General features: G+C 40.6%; 3 protein-coding genes across 6 annotated transcripts; all 3 read left to right on the top strand.

Annotated features, from left to right (window-relative positions):
• The first annotated feature begins 1,494 nt into the window (after nucleotides 1–1,494).
• On the top strand, nucleotides 1,495–4,467 carry LOC121749711 (HVA22-like protein k). The gene is made up of 8 exons (XM_042144308.1): nucleotides 1,495–1,711; nucleotides 2,149–2,207; nucleotides 2,468–2,565; nucleotides 2,861–2,912; nucleotides 3,049–3,112; nucleotides 3,728–3,823; nucleotides 3,922–3,994; nucleotides 4,132–4,467. Exons 1-8 carry the CDS (start codon nucleotides 1,679–1,681, stop codon nucleotides 4,257–4,259), a joined length of 603 nt encoding a protein of 200 aa, XP_042000242.1. The 5' UTR covers nucleotides 1,495–1,678; the 3' UTR covers nucleotides 4,260–4,467.
• A 9,160-nt stretch (nucleotides 4,468–13,627) lies between these two features.
• On the top strand, nucleotides 13,628–16,181 carry LOC121747955 (arabinosyltransferase RRA3-like). Its single transcript, XM_042142134.1, has 2 exons — nucleotides 13,628–13,991; nucleotides 14,746–16,181. The coding sequence occupies exons 1-2, from the start codon at nucleotides 13,809–13,811 to the stop codon at nucleotides 15,871–15,873; spliced, it is 1,311 nt and encodes a 436-aa protein (XP_041998068.1). The 5' UTR covers nucleotides 13,628–13,808; the 3' UTR covers nucleotides 15,874–16,181.
• Nucleotides 16,182–17,511: 1,330 nt separating this feature from the next.
• On the top strand, nucleotides 17,512–20,852 carry LOC121747956 (deSI-like protein At4g17486). 4 transcript variants are annotated; one of them, XM_042142137.1, is made up of 4 exons: nucleotides 17,512–17,675; nucleotides 19,519–19,772; nucleotides 19,910–20,197; nucleotides 20,369–20,852. In XM_042142137.1, the coding sequence occupies exons 2-4, from the start codon at nucleotides 19,562–19,564 to the stop codon at nucleotides 20,620–20,622; spliced, it is 753 nt and encodes a 250-aa protein (XP_041998071.1). In that variant the 5' UTR covers nucleotides 17,512–17,675; nucleotides 19,519–19,561; the 3' UTR covers nucleotides 20,623–20,852. The 4 variants fall into 4 exon arrangements, with proteins under 4 accessions (XP_041998071.1, XP_041998072.1, XP_041998069.1 ...); XM_042142138.1 differs by having other exon boundaries at nucleotides 19,412–19,772; XM_042142135.1 differs by having other exon boundaries at nucleotides 17,512–17,759.
• The last annotated feature ends 367 nt before the right edge of the window (nucleotides 20,853–21,219 follow it).

The raw sequence follows: 21,219 nt of genomic DNA, 5'->3' as shown, positions 1-21,219 counted from the left end.
TCTAATGGATCCATATGAGCAAATGCGTCGAATAATGGAAGAATCACTTGATGAAGATCGACGCCGGGAGGCGGAGGAAGCCGCGCCGCCCCAAAGACGCTCCCGGACTTACATCCATCGTAATCGGGAGGAAGCCACCGTAAGGTTAGTCCGCGACTACTTCTGCGATAACCCGGTGTGGGGAGATACCTACTTCCGTCGCCGTTTCCGCATGCGGCGACCGCTACTTCTCCACATCGCAAATACATTGGCGGCTCGGGAAGAGTTATTCCAAGAAAGATTCGACGCCGTCGGCCGTCCCAGCCACACGACGTTGCAAAGATGTACTGCAGCAATCCGTCAACTTGCGACTGGACAAAAGGCGGATGTGTTCGACGAATACCTCCACATTGGAGAAAGCACTTGGAGAATGTGCTTGCTCCAATTCTGCAAAGGCGTCCCGGGCAGCCTTCAGCGACGAATTTCTCCGGAAGCCAAGCACGACAGATTGCCAGTTCCTGCTCCGCCTTCACGAAGATGTGCACGGATTCCCCGGGATGCTTGGCTGCGTCGATTGCATGCACTGGCAATGGAAGAATTGCCGGTGGCGTGGAGGGGGTCGTACACGAGCGGCCACAAAGGCACTCACCCTACCGTTATACTCGAGGCCGTTGCCGACTACCGGCTATGGATCTGGAATGCGTACTTCGGGGTCTCCGGCTCGAACAACGACATAAACGTCCTCCACCAATCCGACCTCTTCACCGAAGTTTTGGATGGTAAAGCGCCGGCCATCAACTTCACCGCTAACAATCGGCGCTATAAAATGGGGTACTATCTTGCCGATAGCATCTACCAAAAGTGGCCAACATTCGTGAAGACGTGCACCATGCCTGTGAACGCAAAGCAGACGCTTTTTGCGCAGAAGCAGAAGGCTGCTCGGAAGGATGTGGAGCGGGCGTTCGGGGTTCTTCAAGCGCGCTTCAACATTATCAAAGCCCTGACTCGTACGTGGTTTATGGAGAGCATGGTCGACATCATGCATACGTGCATAATCTTGCACAACATGATTGTCCAAGACGAAGTACCCGAAGCGGGAAATTGGTTCGACCCTGAAGACCCCGCAAGCTCTACCACAAGTAGTCTGCCACGCAGTGGAGTGCATCCGTCTATATAAGAACGGTTGTTTATTCGGGCAAGGACACGTGACTCTTCCGCCCACTCCCAACTCTAAGATGATCTAATGGAGCACATTTGGACAAAATTTGGCGGAGGAGATTATTAAATTATGTATTTTAATTTTTTAGGAAATTATTAAATTATGTTTTTTTTACAAATTTTAATGTTGTAAGTTTATTTTATTTAATGAAGTGTGTTTAATTAAATAGTAATTTAAGGGACAGAGGGTTGCAGGTTCCATCCATTAGTTAAGATATGGAGTAAAAAAGTACATTGAGGCCGTGAATAGTAATTTAAGGGACGGATAAGTGTCAGCGTTACCGGCCTTTCTTCTCTGTCACACTCCCTTACATTCTGATAATTTTCTTTCAGATTTTTATTTGAATAATTTCAAATTGCAAACGAGAGAGGTTTCCCTGTCAGAGCTGGGTATTGAAATTGCGTGAGCACTCTAGTTTGTATGTATCGCGGTGTGTTTCCTGCGGAGATTGACTAATAGGAATTTTGTGAAGAATTAAGGATGAATTTCCTTGGATCCAGCATCTCCTCCGACGTAAAATTCTCTTCATATCTGTTGACCTTCGCCTTTTATTCGGAATCGGAATTTATTTTATTGAATTTTTAGGTCATGAATCATTATCGAAATTTTAAACAGCTTATACTTTGCGAGGAATTCCTAGATGTAAATCTGTCGATTTCTGTTTTTTTTTTCGTTCTTTGCTTGTTTGAATCATGAAAATTTTAAGCAGCGGAAAATATAAGATAATTGAAAATTTTAAATCGTTGTTGGGCACCTTTGTGAACTTTTCTGTGTGTATGCGATTGTGGTGGATGATTGATTATTACATCGACATGGTCATTCATGGAGTCTAGACACAGTGAATATTTATCTCTATGCGCATGTGTTTGTATGCTGCATTGTTATTTGTTAGTTAAAACCTGCATTTGAGCATTTGGAAATAATATAATTATTGCTTCGTGCTATTGCAGGTCGGGCTGCGATTACTTCTCTGTCCCCTTGGTTCCAATATTGTAGTTCGTACAGCATGGTGAGTTTTGAATTATATTCTCTGATGAGTGTCGATTATGAGCCAATAGGCATAATGAGATTTGTATTGCTTAACCATAGGGTTTAACTTCTGGCAGTTTCTAACCACAGCTGTTGTATATTTGAAGGAGATTCTGTATCTTCTGCATATAACCATCACTGAAGCTAATTATTTTTCACCATTTTCACTTTTGAGTCATGTTGTCCATGAATAGAATATGAATGCTGATAGCTTGCTGACAATCTGCATGTTTCTTTCAGCTGCTCTGTGGGGGTTGTCTTACCTGTTTATTCTACATTCAAGGCCATTGAGTCGAAGGATCAAGATGACCAACATAAATGGCTTGTATACTGGGCTGGTAAGTGAGGCGATATGGATAACTTGATTCTTAATGTCTATCATGGCCGAAAACTTTTGTTCTCCAATATGTTAAACTGTGATTTTTTTAATATGCATACTAGTGGCTGTTAATTGAATGACCTTATAATTTGACATAACTTTATCTTATGCTTTTATTGATGGTACCTGATAAAATGGAATCTAAAGAATGCTTTCTGTATGCGTTTGTTACTTCTGCGAAGTTACAGGAAATTTCAGTCTGTTAGAGTTCACTGTTACTTTTATTTCATTCTGATAGTGGTAAATGGTTGCAGCATATGGATCCTTCACTGTTGCTGAGACCTTCACTGATAAGCTTCTCTATTGGTACTATTTTGAAGAAATCTCCTTCCCACCTCCCCAGAAGAGACAAAATATTCAATTTACTGTCTGCTGGTTTTTCAGGGTTGATTTGTAGCTTTTAATAACACCAGCGGTATTGGTATTTGTGTTGTTTTATCAGGTGTCCTTTCTACTACCATTTAAAGTTTGCATTTCTTGTCTGGCTTCAACTGCCATCTGTTGAGGTAGGTTTGAGCAAAATAAATCCAGTTCTGTTTGGTTTTGTTAAGGTTTTTCTATATCTTGAAGTGTTTTTGTTTTTCGTAAATGACTTATTTTATTTTTGATATGTATCACTTGCGGTTTTTGTGCTTGATGCATGTGTCTAGTATCAAACTTTTTATCTGGTGAAGAGAATCTTCAGTTTGCCTACGGATAAGCAAAACTGACTAATTATGTTTGCCTTCTAATGATGCTTCAGACTGAATTGTTTTCTGCAGTGGGCATTGAAACTTTCATTATACGGTGCTGTTGTCATAGTTGGTTTAGTTTTTCGTCAATATCATATCCTTCTTATGTACACCTGTGTTTCAATAGCAATGGTAGCGGATCTTTATCTGCATTTTGTTGCTTTTGGTGATGGTTTTTATAAATTACTTATGACCAATTGAACAACATCAAACATTGTTTGGTATATACAAATTTGGAAGAAAAAAACTGATAGTGTGATCAAATATCAACCTCTTAATATACACTATCTAATTAAGTTCACTTTAGGTATCTAGATGCTAGAGCCTAGGATGATGCATCTTGGTCATAATTTATGAATGTTTATACACTCTAATGTCCTATTATGGTAGGGGGCAAGTGTGTTGTATACGAATTATCTGCGGGCTTTCCTCCAGAAACATCAGGCCAGGCTTGATCAAATTGTGATTTTCTTCCGTAGTGAAATGGTAACGGCCTTCTCCAGCAACTTCTAGCAGAAAAGATATTGAGCTTGGCTTGGGTATTAATACGTAGTTTATGACTTTATGTTAATATGTTCCTGCAGGTGAAATTTGCGAGTAAACATGAAACAGAAATTCAGGTTACGAGGTCAATCCTCACGAAGATTTTGTTGTCAGGTGCTTGTTTTCTGTTACAATTGGACAACCAGAAATTACTTTTGTTACTTTTTTTTATCTATAAAAAACATGATCTTGATCAGCATGTGATGTTCTAACTTCACACTATCTTATAAACCGAGTCTCTTATTTTATAGCTAATCAAATGGTTAAAGAAATACTGCACCCTACGCAAAGGCAAATCGGAGGTCCTACTCCTAGCCAACGTGTGGAGACTCCAGATTTAGATTTGGATTCGGATTCGGATTCTGAAGTTGAGGGCTGACAAATAAGTTGTAGTTTGTTTAGCCTATAACTTCAATCGCTTTTAGAATATATGTTCCTACTTTGTTTCGGTATTTAGCCTAGTCTCGAGTATCGATGTCTACATTTAGCTAGTGTTTGTGGAATTTTTGCTCTACTAAATCACTCTTCACATGGTTGTATATATAACTATATCTATCTGTCTATCAATGATGGCACATTCTTATTTATTTGTGTGAATAGGAATTAAAATGATATGCCTTTGCTGTATTAGTTACAATAAAAAGTACTTTGTGTTGGAAATCATAGAAGGAATCAAAGGGATATTCTACGAAGATTGCATAAAATCAGATACGGAATTGAGAAGATTTCTAGCGGATTGATTAGGGAAATTGATTGAGGAAATCTTACCTTGTATAACATCTCTTTAGCTTATATATCATGTACCATTGTCATTGTGAAGAATATAATAGAAAATATACCTTTCTACATGGCATCAAGAGCAGGTTTAAGGCTCAGAAACAAATCATCATAGCCCAGAAAATACCCTTCTCGACCAATACAGGCGAGAATCTGTCCAAAAAAAAATGTCAGAAAACAAACCCAATATTGAACCCATAGCCGAAAAAATCAGGTCAAGTAAGAGTGTCACCATAGCCTTCAAACTGAATGGCTCGAATTACTCACTGTGGGCACGATTAATGAAGGTGTCCATTGGCGGCCGAGGAGTCTACCGCCACATCTCCAGAGTACCGTCCCCACCGAAGCCAGGGGAGAGCGGTTTCACGGATTGGGAAGAGATAGACTTGATAGTCTTCTCGTGGATTATCGACAACATGGAGACAAATCTCATAGCCGACTTCGCACATCACCAAACGGCGAAGTCCCTGTGGGATACGCTCGCGGTGACGTTTGCTAGTTCAACGGACTCGTACTTAATCTACGACCTGCGAGACAAGGCGAGTAAGATATTGCAAGGAGATTCAACGCTAGAAGCGTACTGGAGCCGTTTACACGGTCTATGGATCGATATCGATCGGTGTTCACACAAGACCGTGAATTGCTGCGACAAAGGAGTAGAACAATACCGAGAGATCAAATCAGAATTGCGTCTATTTAAATTTCTCCCCGGACTAAACGAGAAGTATGATTGGATCCGACGAGAGATCCTCAAAGAGGATCCCTACCCCTCAGCCGACGTAGCGTATGGATGGGTGAAACGGGAGGCAGCTCGACTCAAGATCATGTCACCGGCGTCCGATTCAACATCCATTACCGTCGGAAACGAAGCATCATCGGGGGTCGGATTCGGATTTGGGGCAAGGGAGTATCGTCCACAACAGAAACAAAACCGAGGCCAGCCGACGCCGACACCACGTTCGGCCACCAACCGCCGGGGAAACAACCGGCCAGACAAGTCAAACCTCTGGTGCTCCCATTGTGGAATGCACAAACACACCAAAGAAACGTGCTTCCAATTGGTAGGGTACCCAGAGTGGTGGGAGGAAGAGAAAGCCGCCAAAGCCAAGGTAGCCGTCGGAATCAATGGCGGAGGAAGAAACCAGATTGAAGGTCTCTCGACCGGCGGAGGGAGTCAAGCCGTGACGGGATTCCAGGAGAGGAGGACCGAAGCCGGAGGTCTCTTGACCGGCGGTGGCAGCCGCAGTGAAAGCAGCGGCGACGGGAGAAAGACCGCAGAGGCGATGAGCGCCTCTCTACTGGTTGAAGACGACGAGAATGGAGGTACTGGGCTGGGGGATGAGAACCCTAGCCCATTTAGAAACAGCTTTGCAATTAAATCCTCAACTTTTAAGAAATTTGGCATTTTACCCCATTCCGAAAATTATAAACAAAATACCCCCCAGATTCTTGATAATCCCAAAAACGACCCCATTATATGCAAAAACATGTTTTCACCCCTAGAAAATCTATCTTATGCTTTTGAGGCCCAAGAGTGTAGTATTATTAATGACACGGGATGGATCTTCGATTGTGGGGCCACCGATACTATGTCTTACTATCGGAATGATTTTCTAGAAATTCATAAGACCCAAAAATCACACATTAAGACTGCAAGCGGGGGGATAACACCAGTTGAAGGGGCGGGAACTATAGAAAATTTCCCTAATGTTCAAATTCCCAACTGCCTCTATGTTCCTAAACTGTCCCAGAAATTAATGTCAATCAGTCACGTGACGAAGAATTTAAATTGCTCTTTGCTGATGCAACCGAACTTCTGTATGTTGCAGGATATCCGGACGGGGAAGATTATTGGACGTGGCACTGAGCGTCGTGGGCTTTTCTTTGTGGACGAGATTGCTCGACAAGATGGTGCGGCGATGCTTGCTCACGGGTCCACTAATCAAGATACTTGGCTCTGGCACCGTCGGATGGGCCATACCTCTCCGGGTTATTTGAAATCCTTATTTCCTAAACTCTTTGTTCCTAGAAATTTTTCATGTGAAGCCTGTGTTTTGGCCAAGAGCCACCGAAACTCTTTTAAAACCAAATGATACTCGTGTTGACACTGTTTTTTCCTTGATTCACTCTGATGTGTGGGGCCCAGCGCCCGTAGGAACTAGTTCTGGTTTTCGATATTTTGTGTTATTTGTCGATGATTGCAGTAGAGCTACTTGGGTTTATTTCATGAAACATAAATCAGAAGTATATGATAAATTTGTGATGTTTTATAAAATGATTCAAACTCAATTTCAGACATCTATCAAAATCTTGCGATCTGACAATGGGGGGGAATTTTTAAATAGCTCCATGACAAATTTTTTCAGTGAAAATGGGTTAGTACACCAAACTTCTTGTTCCCATACACCAGACAAAACGGGGTAGCAGAACGGAAAAATAGAATCATTCTTGAAATGACCCGAGCCCTCTTATTTGACTCTAAGGTACCCCCATCCTTCTGGCCTGAAGCTATAGCCACATCCGTTTACCTCCTTAATCGCCTTCCCACTAAAGTGCTAAACCGAAAGACCCCTCTGGATCATTTATCTACCTTAACTAAAGTCCCATCAGCCTTATCCTTACCACCTAGGACTTTCGGTTGCTCCGTCTACGTGCACGTCCCAAAACATGAAAGACATAAATTCTCCCCTTGTGCAATTAAGTGCGTTTTCTTGGGATATGGGGTTAACCAGAAAGGCTATCGATGCTATGACCCCAAGACCAAACGGGTCATTACCACCATGAACTGCAACTTCCTTGAGACTGAATTTTTCTACCACCTTGGGACTCAGGGGGGGAGTGTGAGACAGGGGGAGCCGTCTGTCCAAAATGACTCCCTACGGTGGTATGTGCCAAGTACCTTTGATTCGGACCCAACAGAGCAAGCTGGCACTGTTCATGAGCCGATCTCACCTACGGAGACGATCCCAACAACGCTTCCGCCGCGTGCCTCTAATCCAACCGTAACGGAATCCGAGGTAATATCTAGTAATCCTGAAATTTCAGATATCACCCCTAACTCACTTGATACAGAAGACGAGGAGGATACCACTATTGATCAGGATACAGGGCAGTATGTACTCCCTCCACGGAGTACAAGAGGAGTTCTGCCAAAGAGATATTCTCCAGAACGAATAGGAAGGAAGAGCAGGTACTCAGTAGCAAACTTTGCCGAAGCCAACATATCAAAAATGGCTAGAGCATTCCATACGGCACTGTGTGAGGAGGAGATCCCTAGAACCTTTGAAGAAGCTGTCAAAATTAAACACTGGAGGGAGGCAATGCACGTCGAGATGAGGGCACTAAAAAGAAACGGCACCTGGGAAGTTAGCCCGTTGCCCAATGGAAAGCACACAGTTGGCTGCAGGTGGGTCTTCACAATTAAACGAAGACCAGATGGAAGTATTGATCGATACAAGGCTCGGTTAGTAGCAAAGGGCTACACACAGACTCATGGAGTGGACTATTCAGAGACATTCTCCCCAGTCGCAAAGATGAATACCATAAGGGTCCTACTATCAGTGGCGGCAAACAAAGACTGGCCACTACATCAGTATGATGTCACCAACGCCTTTCTTCACGGAGAATTGAAAGATCCCATCTATATGGAGGCTCCACCTGGGTTCACAGAAGAATTTGAAGAAGACAAAGTGTGTAAACTGAAGAAAACACTGTATGGGTTGAAGCAGTCCCCGAGAGCTTGGTTCGGGAGGTTCACAGAAGTAATGAAGCAATATGGCTATCAGCAGAGTAACTCCGATCACACACTTTTCATCAAGCGGAGAGGGGAAAAGATCACCTGTCTAATCATCTATGTAGACGATATGATCATTACAGGCGATGACGCAGAGGAGATAAAGGATCTCAAGGGACATTTGGCTACAGAATTTGAGATGAAGAATCTAGGAGATCTCAAGTACTTCCTTGGGATTGAAGTGCTCAGATCGGGAAAGGGAATCTTCATTAATCAACGAAAGTATGTTCTCGATCTCTTGACAGAAATAGGGATGCTCGAATGCAAACCCGCAGATACTCCTATGGTGCAGAACCATGGCCTTCAAATAATTAAAGGAGCAGCGTCAATCGATCGAGGAAGGTACCAACGGTTAGTAGGGAAACTCATCTATCTATCCCACACTCGGCCGGACATTGCATATGCCGTTGGAGTTCTGAGTCAATTCATGCATAATCCACAAGACGAACACTGGGAGGCAGCACTTAGAGTGGTGCGCTATCTGAAGGGAACCGCGGGACATGGAGTGCTGTTCCGAAAGAATGGACATCTCGACATCCATGGATACACGGATGCAGACTGGCAGGGAACCCAGTTGATAGGCGGTCAACAGGAGGTTATTTCACCTTTGTGGGTGGAAATTTGGTGACTTGGAGAAGCAAGAAGCAGAAAGTAGTGGCTTTGTCAAGCGCAGAGGCCGAGTTCCGAGGCATAAAGAGTGGACTCACTGAAATACTTTGGCTTAGGAGAGTAATGAAGGAACTAAATCTCGAGTCACAGAAATCCTGCAAGCTACTATGCGACAACAAGGCTGCGATAGGTATCTCAGAAAATCCTGTGCAACATGATAGAACCAAACACGTTGAGATTGATCGACACTTCATAAAGGAGAACCTTGAAGAAAAGATAGTAGAAATCCCATATGTGAAATCCGAAGACCAACTGGCGGACATCTTGACGAAGGCCGTTCCAGCAAAGAACTTTCAAGAAGTTTTGGGCAAGTTAAGTTTCGGAAATCCCGTCACTTAACTTGAGGGGGAGTGTTGGAAATCATAGAAGGAATCAAAGGGATATTCTACGAAGATTGCATAAAATCAGACACGGAATTGAGAAGATTTCTAGCGGATTGATTAGGGAAATTGATTGAGGAAATCTTAGCTTGTATAACATCTCCTTAGCTTATATATCATGTACCATTGTCATTGTGAAGAATATAATAGAAAATATACCTTTCTACACTTTGTCACATTATTGATATGTATTTTCAGTTTCTTTATGTTTGTAAATTGATGCTTGCTTGGTGAGCTTGTGATGGTACGGGTCTTCAATAAATTGCATATTCATTTCTCATTTAAGACGCGACCAACATTATCTGTGGCCTGTGCTCATTAATTGTCTATCTTTTTGCACTACGTATGGTTTGGCAATAAATAAATTTTTTTTTTTTGGCAATAAATATTTTTTGCAATCGAAGCTTTATGTTCGGTGAAGTCAAAATGGAATCCCCCTACTTCCAAGTTGTCTGAATACAGCAGAGAACATTAGCTCATCTGCAATGTTGTTACTTATTTGTCCTTTAACCGTCCCTTAAATTACTATTTATGGGCTCTACTGTACTTTTTTACTCCATCTGTTAACTAAGGGACGGAACTTGCAACCCTCCATTTCTTATCTGTCCTTTAACCGTCCCTTAAATTACTATTCATTCAATTTCATTTTTTATTTTTATTTCCAACCAAATTCAATTAATAAAAACACACTTCATTAAATAAAATAAACTTATAACATAAAATTCGTAAAAAAAACATAATTTAATAATTTCCTAAAAAAATTAAAAATACATAATTTAATAATTTTCTCCGCCAAATTTTGCCCAAATGTGCTCCATTGATCATCTTGGAGTTGGGCGTGGGCGGGAGAATAAATTTGGGGGAAGAATTTGCTCATATGGATCCATTAGATCGATTAAATTTGGGGGAAGAATAAAAGAGATGCTTTGAGATGAAAATTGGAAAGGAAAGAGAGATGATTTGAGAGGATTAGATGTGTGTTTGTGTGTGAAATGAAGATGAAATAGGAGTATTTATAGAGTAAAAAATAAAAAAATAAAAAAAGGAAAACGGTCGAAAACGGTAATATTACCGTTTTAGATTTTTAATTTTTTTTTATTAAATTCAAATTTAACAAAAAATGAATTATTGCGTCAGTGTGACAAAACCCACTCGCGGGCCGGCGAGTGGGCGTCACGCATGGCCCCAGCGCGCGCCACGTCGCGGAAGCGCGTGGCGAGACGTCTCGCGCGGCATCTCGGCGTGACGGGTGATCCGGCGGGCTGGTGACGGGACGGGACGCTGCAACGCATCCCGCGCCGTCTCGTCACGGAGGAACGGGACTCGTGCCACCCGCTTAACGCGTTGCGGGTGGTCTTATAATGCAAAAGCTCCTAGTGTCCAAATAAGTAGATTTTTTCAATATTCAAGGAGTACCAAATTTTGAGGGTGATAGAGCATCGATAACGCTACAGGCCGGGCCACAAATCCCGAGTCCCGGCCCGTCCTGCGCTTTACACGGGAGAGAGTTGCGGCCTGGGCCGGTCCTGGGGCCGCATTTGCGGCCTGGTGACGGTCCTGGGGTCCGGCCCGGCTGCGCGTTAACGGGTAGGGGATGGGACGCAACGCGGGCCGGCCCAGGGTTATTTCGTGTTCGGGCCGGGCCGCAACGAATTTTTTTTTAATTCAAATTTTTTTTATAAATACTACTCCATTCATTTTCATACACATTCAACTTCATTTCAACTTCATATCTCTTCCTAAAAATCGAAAAATGCCTTCTCGTCAAAGATTGTTAAAGCTCAAATGTCCCGATTGTTAGCAGAGGCGGTACCGACAATCCAAGAAGAAATCAACAACGAAGTGGAACGCTACCAAGCTGCTATCCAAGTTTGGAACGAACAACAAGTCTGGGTACCGCGTACTCGGATGTATATTCACCGAGACCGTGAACAAGCTGCCTTGCGGCTTTTCACGGATTATTTCTCTAACGATCCGCGATGGAGTGATCAGAAGTTCCGTCGCCGGTTCTGGATGCGGAGGCCTTTGTTCCTACGCATTGTCAACGCAGTTGTAGCTCGTGACACATATTTCTGCCAAACCACCGATGTTGTGGGCCGACAAAGTATATCGACGTTGCAGAATTGTACGTCTGCCATTCGTCAACTCGCTTACGGAACTACATCGGATATGTTAGATGAGTATCTCCATGTAAGCGAGCCTATTGGAAGGGAGTGCCTAGCCAGATTCTGTCGGGCAGTCGTCGAAGCATTCAAGGATACATACTTGAGAAAGCCAACGACCGACGACGTTAGGAAGTTGGTGAACTTCCACGAGCGGACCCACGGCTTCCCGGGGATGCTTGGCAGCATCGACTGTATGCACTGGCAGTGGAAGAATTGTCCAACGGCTTGGCGATGACAATACACTAGCGGGCACAAGGCCACACATCCCACGATTGTCTTGAAGGCTGTTACCGACCAACGATTGTGGATCTGGCATGACTACTTTGGTGTCGCGGGGTCCAACAACGACCTCAATGTGTTGAACGAGTCTCCATTATTCAACGACTTGTGTGTCGGGCGAGCGCCGAACGTAGAGTTCACAGCCAACCACCATCGGTATAGTGTGGGGTACTATCTACCAGACGGGATCTACACTCGATGGCCCGTGTTCGTGAAGACTATCACATCTCCCACAACCGATCGGAGGGCATTGTTTGCCCAAAGGCAAGAGGCGGCTCGGAAAGATATCGAGCGTGCATTCGAAGTCCTCCAAGCACGGTGGGCTATCGTGAAGGGAGCGGCCCGTGGTCGGCAGCGGTCACTAGTTGCCGACATCATGTATGCATGTATCATAATGCATAACATGATCGTTGAGGACGAGGAAGATAATGTCACTTTGTGGAGCGACGATCCGCTCGCCAGCACCGGGAGTGACTACGTAGTCACCGACCCGCCCGTGCAGGGCCTTCCTCCCGACATCCACAATGTCATGGCCCGGTCAGCTGCGATGCGCCAAGAGGAACAACACACTCGCCTCCAAGCCTATCTAATCGAAGAGATTTGGACTCGCACCAATGTTTTCCAGCATTGACGTTGTGTTTTTTATCGTTTTTATTTTGTATTTTAAAATTTCTATGTTGTAATTTCCAATCTTCGATCGAAATTAACTTTTCCGTGTTATAAATTTCCGGCGTTTTTTATTTTACGTTTAAAATAGGTTGAAGTTGTGAATAGTGTCATTTATTAGTTGCGGCCCGGGTTGTGGCCTGCAGGGTTAGAGCAGTTGGGGCCTGGGCAGCAACTGTAGAGGAATGATGACGTGGAGGGGACTTAGGGCCTGAAACCGGGCCGGGGTTATTGATGCTCTTAGAGCATTAGCAGCGCCCTAAGGGATGCCCTAAAGCCCGCCCTATGCACCGCCACATCAACATTTTATCCTTCTACCCTTCCACCTGCAGTGGGGCGCCATAAAGGCCGCCTTATAGGTTTCACTATTGTTTTGTTAATTAATTTAAATGTTTTCAAATATGTCAATGCAAAATAATTAAAAATATACTACTATTAATTAAAAACGGCAAATCCTACATTGATTAAATTTTTTTTTACACGAGTTAGAAATGAATGGAAATGTTACAAATGAAGGTGGGTATTCACCGGAATCTATTTTATAGTGTAATTTGAGTGTGGAAAAATGAATGGAAAGGTTACAAATGAAGGTGGTGTAGAGGGTATTTATATAAATAAATTTTTCAGAATTAAAAAAAACACGTTGCATCGTCCCCGCCATCGTTCGCGGACGATCTATAGGGCGCGGACGATGCATCGGGCATCGTCCGCGCACCCACAGTGGGCGGACGATGGCGCGCCCGAGGCATCGGGCGGCCTATCGTCTGCCCCATTGCGGATGCTTAGACCAAGTGTTTTTAGATAATTTGTGAATAATATTCATTTTGAAAATGTTTTTCATATTTGGAGAACATGCCGAATTTCATGCATTTTGATAAAATAATTATTGCAACTATTCCTGTAAAATTAAAATTGAGTGAACTTCAGCAATTAGCTAAAAGCAAACGAATAATTTTTTTAGTAAAATGAAAGGCGTAGTAGTAATTTGTTAAAGAGGATTAGTAGTTATAATCAATGCAGAAAAATATGACGTTGAACGGATAAAAGTCTACTCCTCTGAGTTGGCTGTAGAGAAATAATGGTGATTAGGAGTATTATTTGGTTTAATTTATCAGTTGTTAATTACTGGCACTGCTGAGTTCGTGTTGAATAATGCTTGCTGTAGCAATCGCGTATTGCTAATCCGCCGTGAGAAAGTGATGCTTGGTGGTCGTAGAGAGACCGCGTTGATGAAGAAGGACGGCGGCAAATCCAGAATCGCCTCCGCCATCTTCGTCGGAATATTACTCGGATGCGTCTTCGCCTTCTTCTATCCCGACGGATTCTTCGTCCTATCGTCAACGCCGCTAAGTCGCCGCCGCGTCGCCGCCTCCGATCCCGAGGTACAATTTTTTACCGCTCATCTGTTCAAACTCGAGCTATTTTATGAGATTTTAACAGCGTTGACTAGAAATTGAGTGTTTGATTTGGAATTGGATCGGTGATGTTTGAATTTTATTGCTATATTTTGGTATGATAATTGAATTGAATTGTTATATTCCGTTACTGCTGCATGAGCTGACTGAAACTCAAGTGGTAAATTGGTAGGAAATTAGGAATAGAAGCTTCCCCTGCGGCTAGGTGACTTGGTTTGAAGTGATGGAATTTGAAAGAAAAAATTATCGTTGTTTTTAGTAGCTTGATGGTGATCGGACCCTACGAACTGTGAAATAAAGCTATTTTGTGAAGAAAATTAGAGAAGCTGCGTTCTTGCTGAGCTTTGTTTGTAGGCTGAATGAAAAAGTGAACAATATGAGTGACTTATGTATGTGAATTTTAGTCTCTTAGAACTATGCAGATTATGGTTTTAATTTCTGAATGTCTAATAAAGATTTATGTAGTTTATCAAAACAGGTATAGTGCATCTTTTGTGTGTGTGCGTGTGTGTTTGCATAATTAGAGTATAACTAAGGAGATGAGGATGGGAGTTTATCAGTGTTATCTTTGTTTTACTCCATATATTATCAGTAGGTTCTTGGTTGTCTATATATCGGGTTGCTTTTCTTTTTCCATGACTGGTTACCAGTTGACCTTTGGGGAACTAATTTCTCTAACATTGTAAAACTTTATTTTGCCCATGGTTGATCTATCTGCCAGGTTATTACATCTTCATGTGAATCATCAGAACGCATCAACTTGTTAAAATCAGAGTTTGTCGCTGCTTCAGAGAAAAATGCAGAGTTGAAAAGGCAAGTTAAGGAGTTGACGGAGAAACTTCGGTTTGCTGAGCAAGGGAAGGATAATGCCCAGAAACAGGTGATGGTGTTAGGCAAACAGCAAAAGGCTGGCCCTTTTGGCACTGTTAAGGCATTGCGAACCAACCCTGCAGTTGTACCTAATGAATCTGTCAACCCAAAATTGGCCAAGCTACTGGAGAAAGTTGCTGTCAATCATGAAATCATTGTCACACTTGCCAATTCAAATGTTAAGGATATGTTGGAGGTGTGGTTCACAAATATCAAAAGAGTAGGGATACCTAATTACTTGGTCTTTGCGTTGGATGAGGAAATTTACAATTTGTGCCTAGCAAATGGTGTTCCAGTATATAAAAAAGATGTAGAGGAAATAAATGAAGACAAGAACTTTGAATCTATTGCTAGAACTGGAGGAAATCACGCTGTCTCGGGATTGAAGTTTCGGATCTTGAGGGAGTTCTTGCAGATGGGATATAGTGTTTTGCTCTCAGATGTCGACATAGTCTACTTGCAAAATCCATTTGAGCATCTCTACAGGGATTCGGACGTGGAGTCCATGACTGATGGTCACAATAACATGACAGCTTACGGATACAATGATGTTTTCGATGAACCTGAAATGGGTTGGGCTAGGTACGCTCATACAATGAGGATATGGGTTTACAACTCTGGATTCTTCTATATTAGACCCACAATCCCCTCTATAGAGCTCTTGGATCGTGTGGCTGGTAGGCTGGCTCGAGAGAATGCTTGGGACCAAGCAGTCTTCAACGAAGAGCTGTTCTACCCATCACATCCTGGTTATGAGGGGCTTCATGCATCCAGAAGAACTATGGATCATTACATGTTCATGAACAGTAAAGTTCTCTTCAAAACCGTCAGGAAAGACTCACAGCTGCGTAAGCTGAAGCCAGTCGTAATCCATGTAAATTATCACCCTGATAAGCTGTGGCGAATGAAGGCAGTTGTGGAATACTACGTGAACGGGAAGCAAGATGCTTTGGACCCCTTCCCCGATGGCTCATCTTAGTAGAAACTCAAAACGTTTCTACTAGCATGTCATAGCATCGCTTCACTATACAGTTAAACCGCGACAAGATCTTTTTTTGTTTGGTACGTCACGAATAAGAACCCCTCAGCATCTGCTTCACTATAAAAACTCTTTTGGCATTTCTCCATTTGTATAAGAAATGGTTTTACTTTTAAATTTATTTTACAGTTAGTGTTTTCTGGTGTGGAATGTAATTTTTACTCTCTTCTAGCATTCGACAGTCAACTTCCTTGTCACAGGACATGACAACTTGATAATGAAATCGGAATGTGATGAGATCTTGAAAATGTTTGTCGGTGGAAATTTGATTTGTAGGGTCGTTCGTAGCCATTACATTATATCTCATGTTTATTCATCTATCTCCATAATCTCAAAATTACATTATATCTCATGTTTATTCATTTCACTTCCACTCCTATTACGAATTTAATCCTGCATTACATCTCTCCGAACATATGCATGTGATCTAACGTTCACAAGTTTTCGAGTTTACTCTATTGAGGTGGAAAAATGAACAACAATTCATGCATGTAGTTCAATTTATTAACGATCGAATTTTGTAATTTAATTCTTTTTAATCGCTGATTTGGTGCCGCATTAGTCATTATATAGAATAACAATATTTGACAAAAGACTCAGAAACTAAGACCAAAAGTTTCTATTGGACTTCAAACAAAAGTTTGATCCTAATTCGGAACTTAAATTTGTTTGAGAATTTAAATTAGAACGCCTTCAGTGTAAGTTAGACTTAGGGCATCCAATTTCATTTGATATTTATGGCTATTTTTTTCTTTTGTGCACCATATTTATCTAAAAAATCAATTAAACAATTTATTATTTATAATTCAGAATTAGCAATTCGGGATTGGTCGGTGTTGTGATATAACTAAGTATATAAAAGAAGTTTTTTCACTAAAAGTTATAACGATTTTTTCCTCTCGAATTCACATGGACGATCATTAGTTGATCAGATGCTTACCGTCCAATTAATAAATAGAATGTTTGTATTTGATGTTCTTTAGTAAAAAACATATTTTTATAAACTGATTTTGTAACGACCCATATAATTTACTACTCCTGTGTTTCTAATTACTTACATGATATATGGAGTATAAAGACTTTCTAAATTTTATTTTCTTTTTATTTATTTATATATTCCCATCTCTTCGTCCTACTTTTTCAGCGTCTCTTTAAATTGCAATTTGCATAATACTAGTTGGCAACACGTTGACGACCGATTATTATGTCACACGGCTTAAGGAAATTCCATTAAATTAATTTACCAACTCAATGCTCTATAATTGGACCGTCCTTTATTTCTCAATTGGAAAAATGAAATAATTGTTTCTACAAATGGAGAATTAAAAAATTTATCAATTGATTCGAATTATTGCTAAAATTTATCAATCGATTCGAATTATTCGAGGGCGCAAACAACAAAAGTCAAGTCAAAATGTTCAAATTGGAGTGGGACTTCGCATTTTATTCACGGATTCAAATAATTTATCAACAAATTCTTGAGAAAAAAATACTTGAATTTGTCACTATAATCTGAATGTTTTGAATATAGAATCAAGTTGGCATTTTTTACAGGTCAACTTTTTCCCCTCTATTTTGTTTTCTTTTCCTTTCAACTAGGCTTTGAATCTTCAAAAGAGACAGACAGCTGTGAAGTCTGACTCTCTCTCTTCCTCCCTCTCTCTATTTCTCTCTCTGCATCAGAATCTGCTACCAAAGAGAAAATAATGCCCATTGTTCAGTCACATACACTCCTCTTTCAGGTGAGTTTTCTGCTGTGAAAGCGGTTACTTTTTCTGCAGTAGAGGAGGAAACATTTCTTGACAATGAGTGCCCTCTTTTTTAAGGTAAATAATTGAATTGGGTTTCCCTTTTCTTTCTGTTTCTTGCACTGCAACTGCAACAATTTTCCTCTAACTGTATTTCGTTTTATGCTTAAGAATTTCCCTTTTTATTTCACCGCCTGCATTGCTTCGGTTCCTTTCTTTGCTGGTTTCTTTAGTGAGTGTGATTTTCTTGCATTGGAAGGTCTCTTCGAACCCTCTTTTTCCATTATGGATTTCTTGGTTTTCTTGAAATCTGTGGCTGAACCTTAAAAGATTCAATTTTTGCTCTGGGTTTAGATTTTAGGTCCAATCTTTTGTCCCACGTTCATTCATGGTTCTTGGTTCTGTGGCAGAGGGGATTCTTTCGTTGGATTTTTTGGTCAACTTTTTTCTGTATTTACTTAATCATCACCACTTTCTGAATAGTTAGTTCTTCCTGGATTTGATTGGTCTTCCTAGGTGAATGAGGTTGTGGTGAATATGTTGAGAGATCTTAGGAAACATGATGATTGATCTTAATTATCTCATTAGAAAGTTGGCTTTTGTTGGTGTATCGACCTAAAGTTGTCATCATTCAGCCCACCACGTCAAAAAATGACAATGTACCTTAAAAAATGTTGCTATTCTGCCTTAAATTATTTCCTCCATTTTATTCCTGTAGCCATATTTTAACCTTTCTCCAAATATGGAGATGGGCTACTATACATGTGTGTGTTTGTGTCTCTGTGTGTATAATATATGGTTGGAGTGGATAATTCAGAAGTCCACATATTCCTAGTAGTTTAGTTTACGCATCTTCATATTGTTTTTCAGAAATGAGGTAGCATAGCTTGCCATATTTTGAAGCAAAGGAATATCACCTTAATATCAAATGTGTTTGATATTGGCAATGGAAAATCATCTAGTCATTTTTGGGCTAAATAGTGTAGATAATGTTTATGTTTACTCGTTTGATCCATATCTTCCCAAGAATCATTGTCTCCAAAACAAATCATCTCCATCTTCATCTTGAGGGTCTACTTCAACGTCCTTTTCTGCATATTGCCATGTGTTACTGTTTGACGAGAAACAGTATGGTGTCAATTTCCTATTCTTACACGCTTCATAGGAATCCCAATTACACATTGCCTATGGCCCTCAAAACTTTTGTCTATATCCATGCATCTAAAGTCGAGTTAATGATTTACTACTGTGTGCCTCCTCTATTAAGAATGGCTGTTGTTTTCAATCTTGGGCGTTTAAAGATAATTGTAGAGTGTTAATTGCACTCAATTATTGGTTCTTTAATCTTCCTTTTGATTGTAAAAGAAAATAAAAAGCCCAAATCTTGTATGATAAGATTTTATGCTTCAATAGTTAAAAGCAAATTCTTAAGAACTTCTAAAAGACAAAAAGGCAGCAGTTGTTAATAGTTCCAGCAAATGATACTTTCTTTAATAAAGTTACTGATAGTTGAGATCTATACTGCACTTGGGGGAATGATACATTTGAATGTTTTCAGTAGAAGGTCTGCCTTATGAATTCACTATTCAGTCACAAGGTCGATTTCATTCACGTGAAAAATGTTGTAGTTCATTTTTTATTTTGAATTGAAGTAGGCGATGCTTTCATTAGATGTATTTTGTAATAAAAGTTGGATAAAATCTTGATAACATATTTTCTTAATTACTCAGGATCTGTTCCTTCCAACTTCCACAAACTGGATGTTCATATTTGTGTATGTACATTTGGGAGAAATAAATCTGATGCTGAGTTATTGACATCTAAAATAATGTTACAGGCTGAAACTGGGTATTAAGCCATTCCTGGTTTCACCCTTGAACATGAAATCAAAATTCAAAAGTAGTTGGAGATCAATTGTGCCTCTGCGAACGCAGGGAGAATCAGCGACAAGGTTCTGCGTGTTTCCTAAGGTTAAATCAGCTAGCTTTAGCCAAGGAAACACTCCTGTTTACCTCAATGTTTATGATTTAACACCTGTCAACGGCTATGTTTACTGGGCTGGACTTGGTGTCTTTCACTCTGGGGTTGAAGGTAGAGAGATTCTCTTACTTTATAACGTCTTTTTGATTTGTATTGCCTTTCTTCCTATATAGTACTTTCTTTGTTATCTCCTCGTTTGATACTTGAAACGTCCATTCACTGAGTGCATAGGAATTATGTTTTTGCAGTGTATGACATTGAATATGCTTTTGGAGCCCACGACTTTCCTACTAGTGGTGTATTTGAAGTTGAGCCCCGGCAATGCCCTGGATTCAGGTTTCGCAGGTCAATTTTTATTGGCACGACACATTTGAACCCTCACCAAGTTAGAGATTTCATGGAGAAGCAGGCCACAAATTACTGTGGTGATACATATCACTTGGTTGTCAAAAACTGCAACCATTTCTGTGAGGATATATGCTACAAGCTGACTGGAAAACGGATACCAAAATGGGTGAATCGTCTGGCAAGGATAGGTATCTTATCTTCATATATCTTGCCCCTGATCATTATTAATCTCATTTTGATGCATCATATTATAGAGGAGTCCAAAAATGCGTTTTATCTGAATAAATGTGGTTAATTGTCAGTCATAGAAAACTTCATGCTGGTTTATTGGAACTTCCTTCTAAGAGGTTTTTTTATAGGCTCGTACTGCAACTGCATACTCCCGGTGGCTCTAAAAACGAGCAAGGGGCCACATGATACAAACTGTCAAGATTCAGAGAGTGAGAAGAAGAGTCTGAGAAGCTCTTTCAGCTGCTTCTCTTCGATTTCTATGCACCCAAAGGAGAAAGATGCATCGATATCATCGTTGGTCTTACAATCACACTATAAAGGCTGTCTGCCTCCTTGGGATTTAAAGAAATCAAGAAGTACTAAATCTGTGAAAGAAGGTTAGAGAATAGGATTTTGTTTTTCTTTTTTCTTTTCTATTTTTGTGGATTCTTAGATTGTTTTAATTTTTGGGTTACAAGTACCACCACATTGAATGTAGTTATCTCAATGAGGTTTGAGGGTAAAACTGTTGCTGTTTTTCCTCTATTCTGTAATGTGTGTATTATGTTCTCATCTTTCTTCTTGTACTTTCTTGATGATGCATCTGCAGAAATATGATGTATTTGTTGCTAAGAATTTGAAATTTTCCCCAAATAGGCATTCATGCTTTACAAATCACTATTGACAAGTTATATTTTTATATACATTATCTTTACAAAAATGACTAACTATTCACTTAATTACATAAGTTTACATTATCAAACATTAATAATATTTTAATTTATAAGCTGATTTTCTAACATTTAATATAAACACCATCATTAAATATTTCTACAGTCTATTTTGAAGCATAACAAAAATAATTAAATGAAGCTTGAAATTTGTAGCACATTCAACCCACTAAAATAGATGAACATTAATATCCAGCGAAAAATAACATGTGGAATGAGGAGGATTTGGAATTATTCCCTCACTCCAATTTTTGTACTAGTATGGATTG

Source organism: Salvia splendens, chromosome 9 (genome assembly GCF_004379255.2).
Source record: "Salvia splendens isolate huo1 chromosome 9, SspV2, whole genome shotgun sequence".
In the NCBI taxonomy this organism is placed as follows: domain Eukaryota; kingdom Viridiplantae; phylum Streptophyta; class Magnoliopsida; order Lamiales; family Lamiaceae; genus Salvia; species Salvia splendens.
This window is presented reverse-complemented; position numbering and strand designations above follow the sequence as displayed.

Excerpts from the sequence above, each read along its gene's own strand:
- LOC121749711 (XM_042144308.1), top strand. The coding sequence starts at position 1,679 with ATGAATTTCCTTGGATCCAGCATCTCCTCCGAC. Across the intron at positions 2,208-2,467 it reads ATTGTAGTTCGTACAGCATG|CTGCTCTGTGGGGGTTGTCT; the intron begins GTGAGTTTTGAA and ends TGTTTCTTTCAG. Across the intron at positions 2,566-2,860 it reads ATGGCTTGTATACTGGGCTG|CATATGGATCCTTCACTGTT; the intron begins GTAAGTGAGGCG and ends AAATGGTTGCAG.
- LOC121747956 (XM_042142137.1), top strand. The coding sequence starts at position 19,562 with ATGAAATCAAAATTCAAAAGTAGTTGGAGATCAATTGTGCCTCTGCGA. Across the intron at positions 19,773-19,909 it reads CTTTCACTCTGGGGTTGAAG|TGTATGACATTGAATATGCT; the intron begins GTAGAGAGATTC and ends ATGTTTTTGCAG. Across the intron at positions 20,198-20,368 it reads GAATCGTCTGGCAAGGATAG|GCTCGTACTGCAACTGCATA; the intron begins GTATCTTATCTT and ends GTTTTTTTATAG.
- LOC121747955 (XM_042142134.1), top strand. The coding sequence starts at position 13,809 with ATGCTTGGTGGTCGTAGAGAGACCGCGTTGATGAAGAAGGACGGCGGC. Across the intron at positions 13,992-14,745 it reads TCGCCGCCTCCGATCCCGAG|GTTATTACATCTTCATGTGA; the intron begins GTACAATTTTTT and ends TCTATCTGCCAG.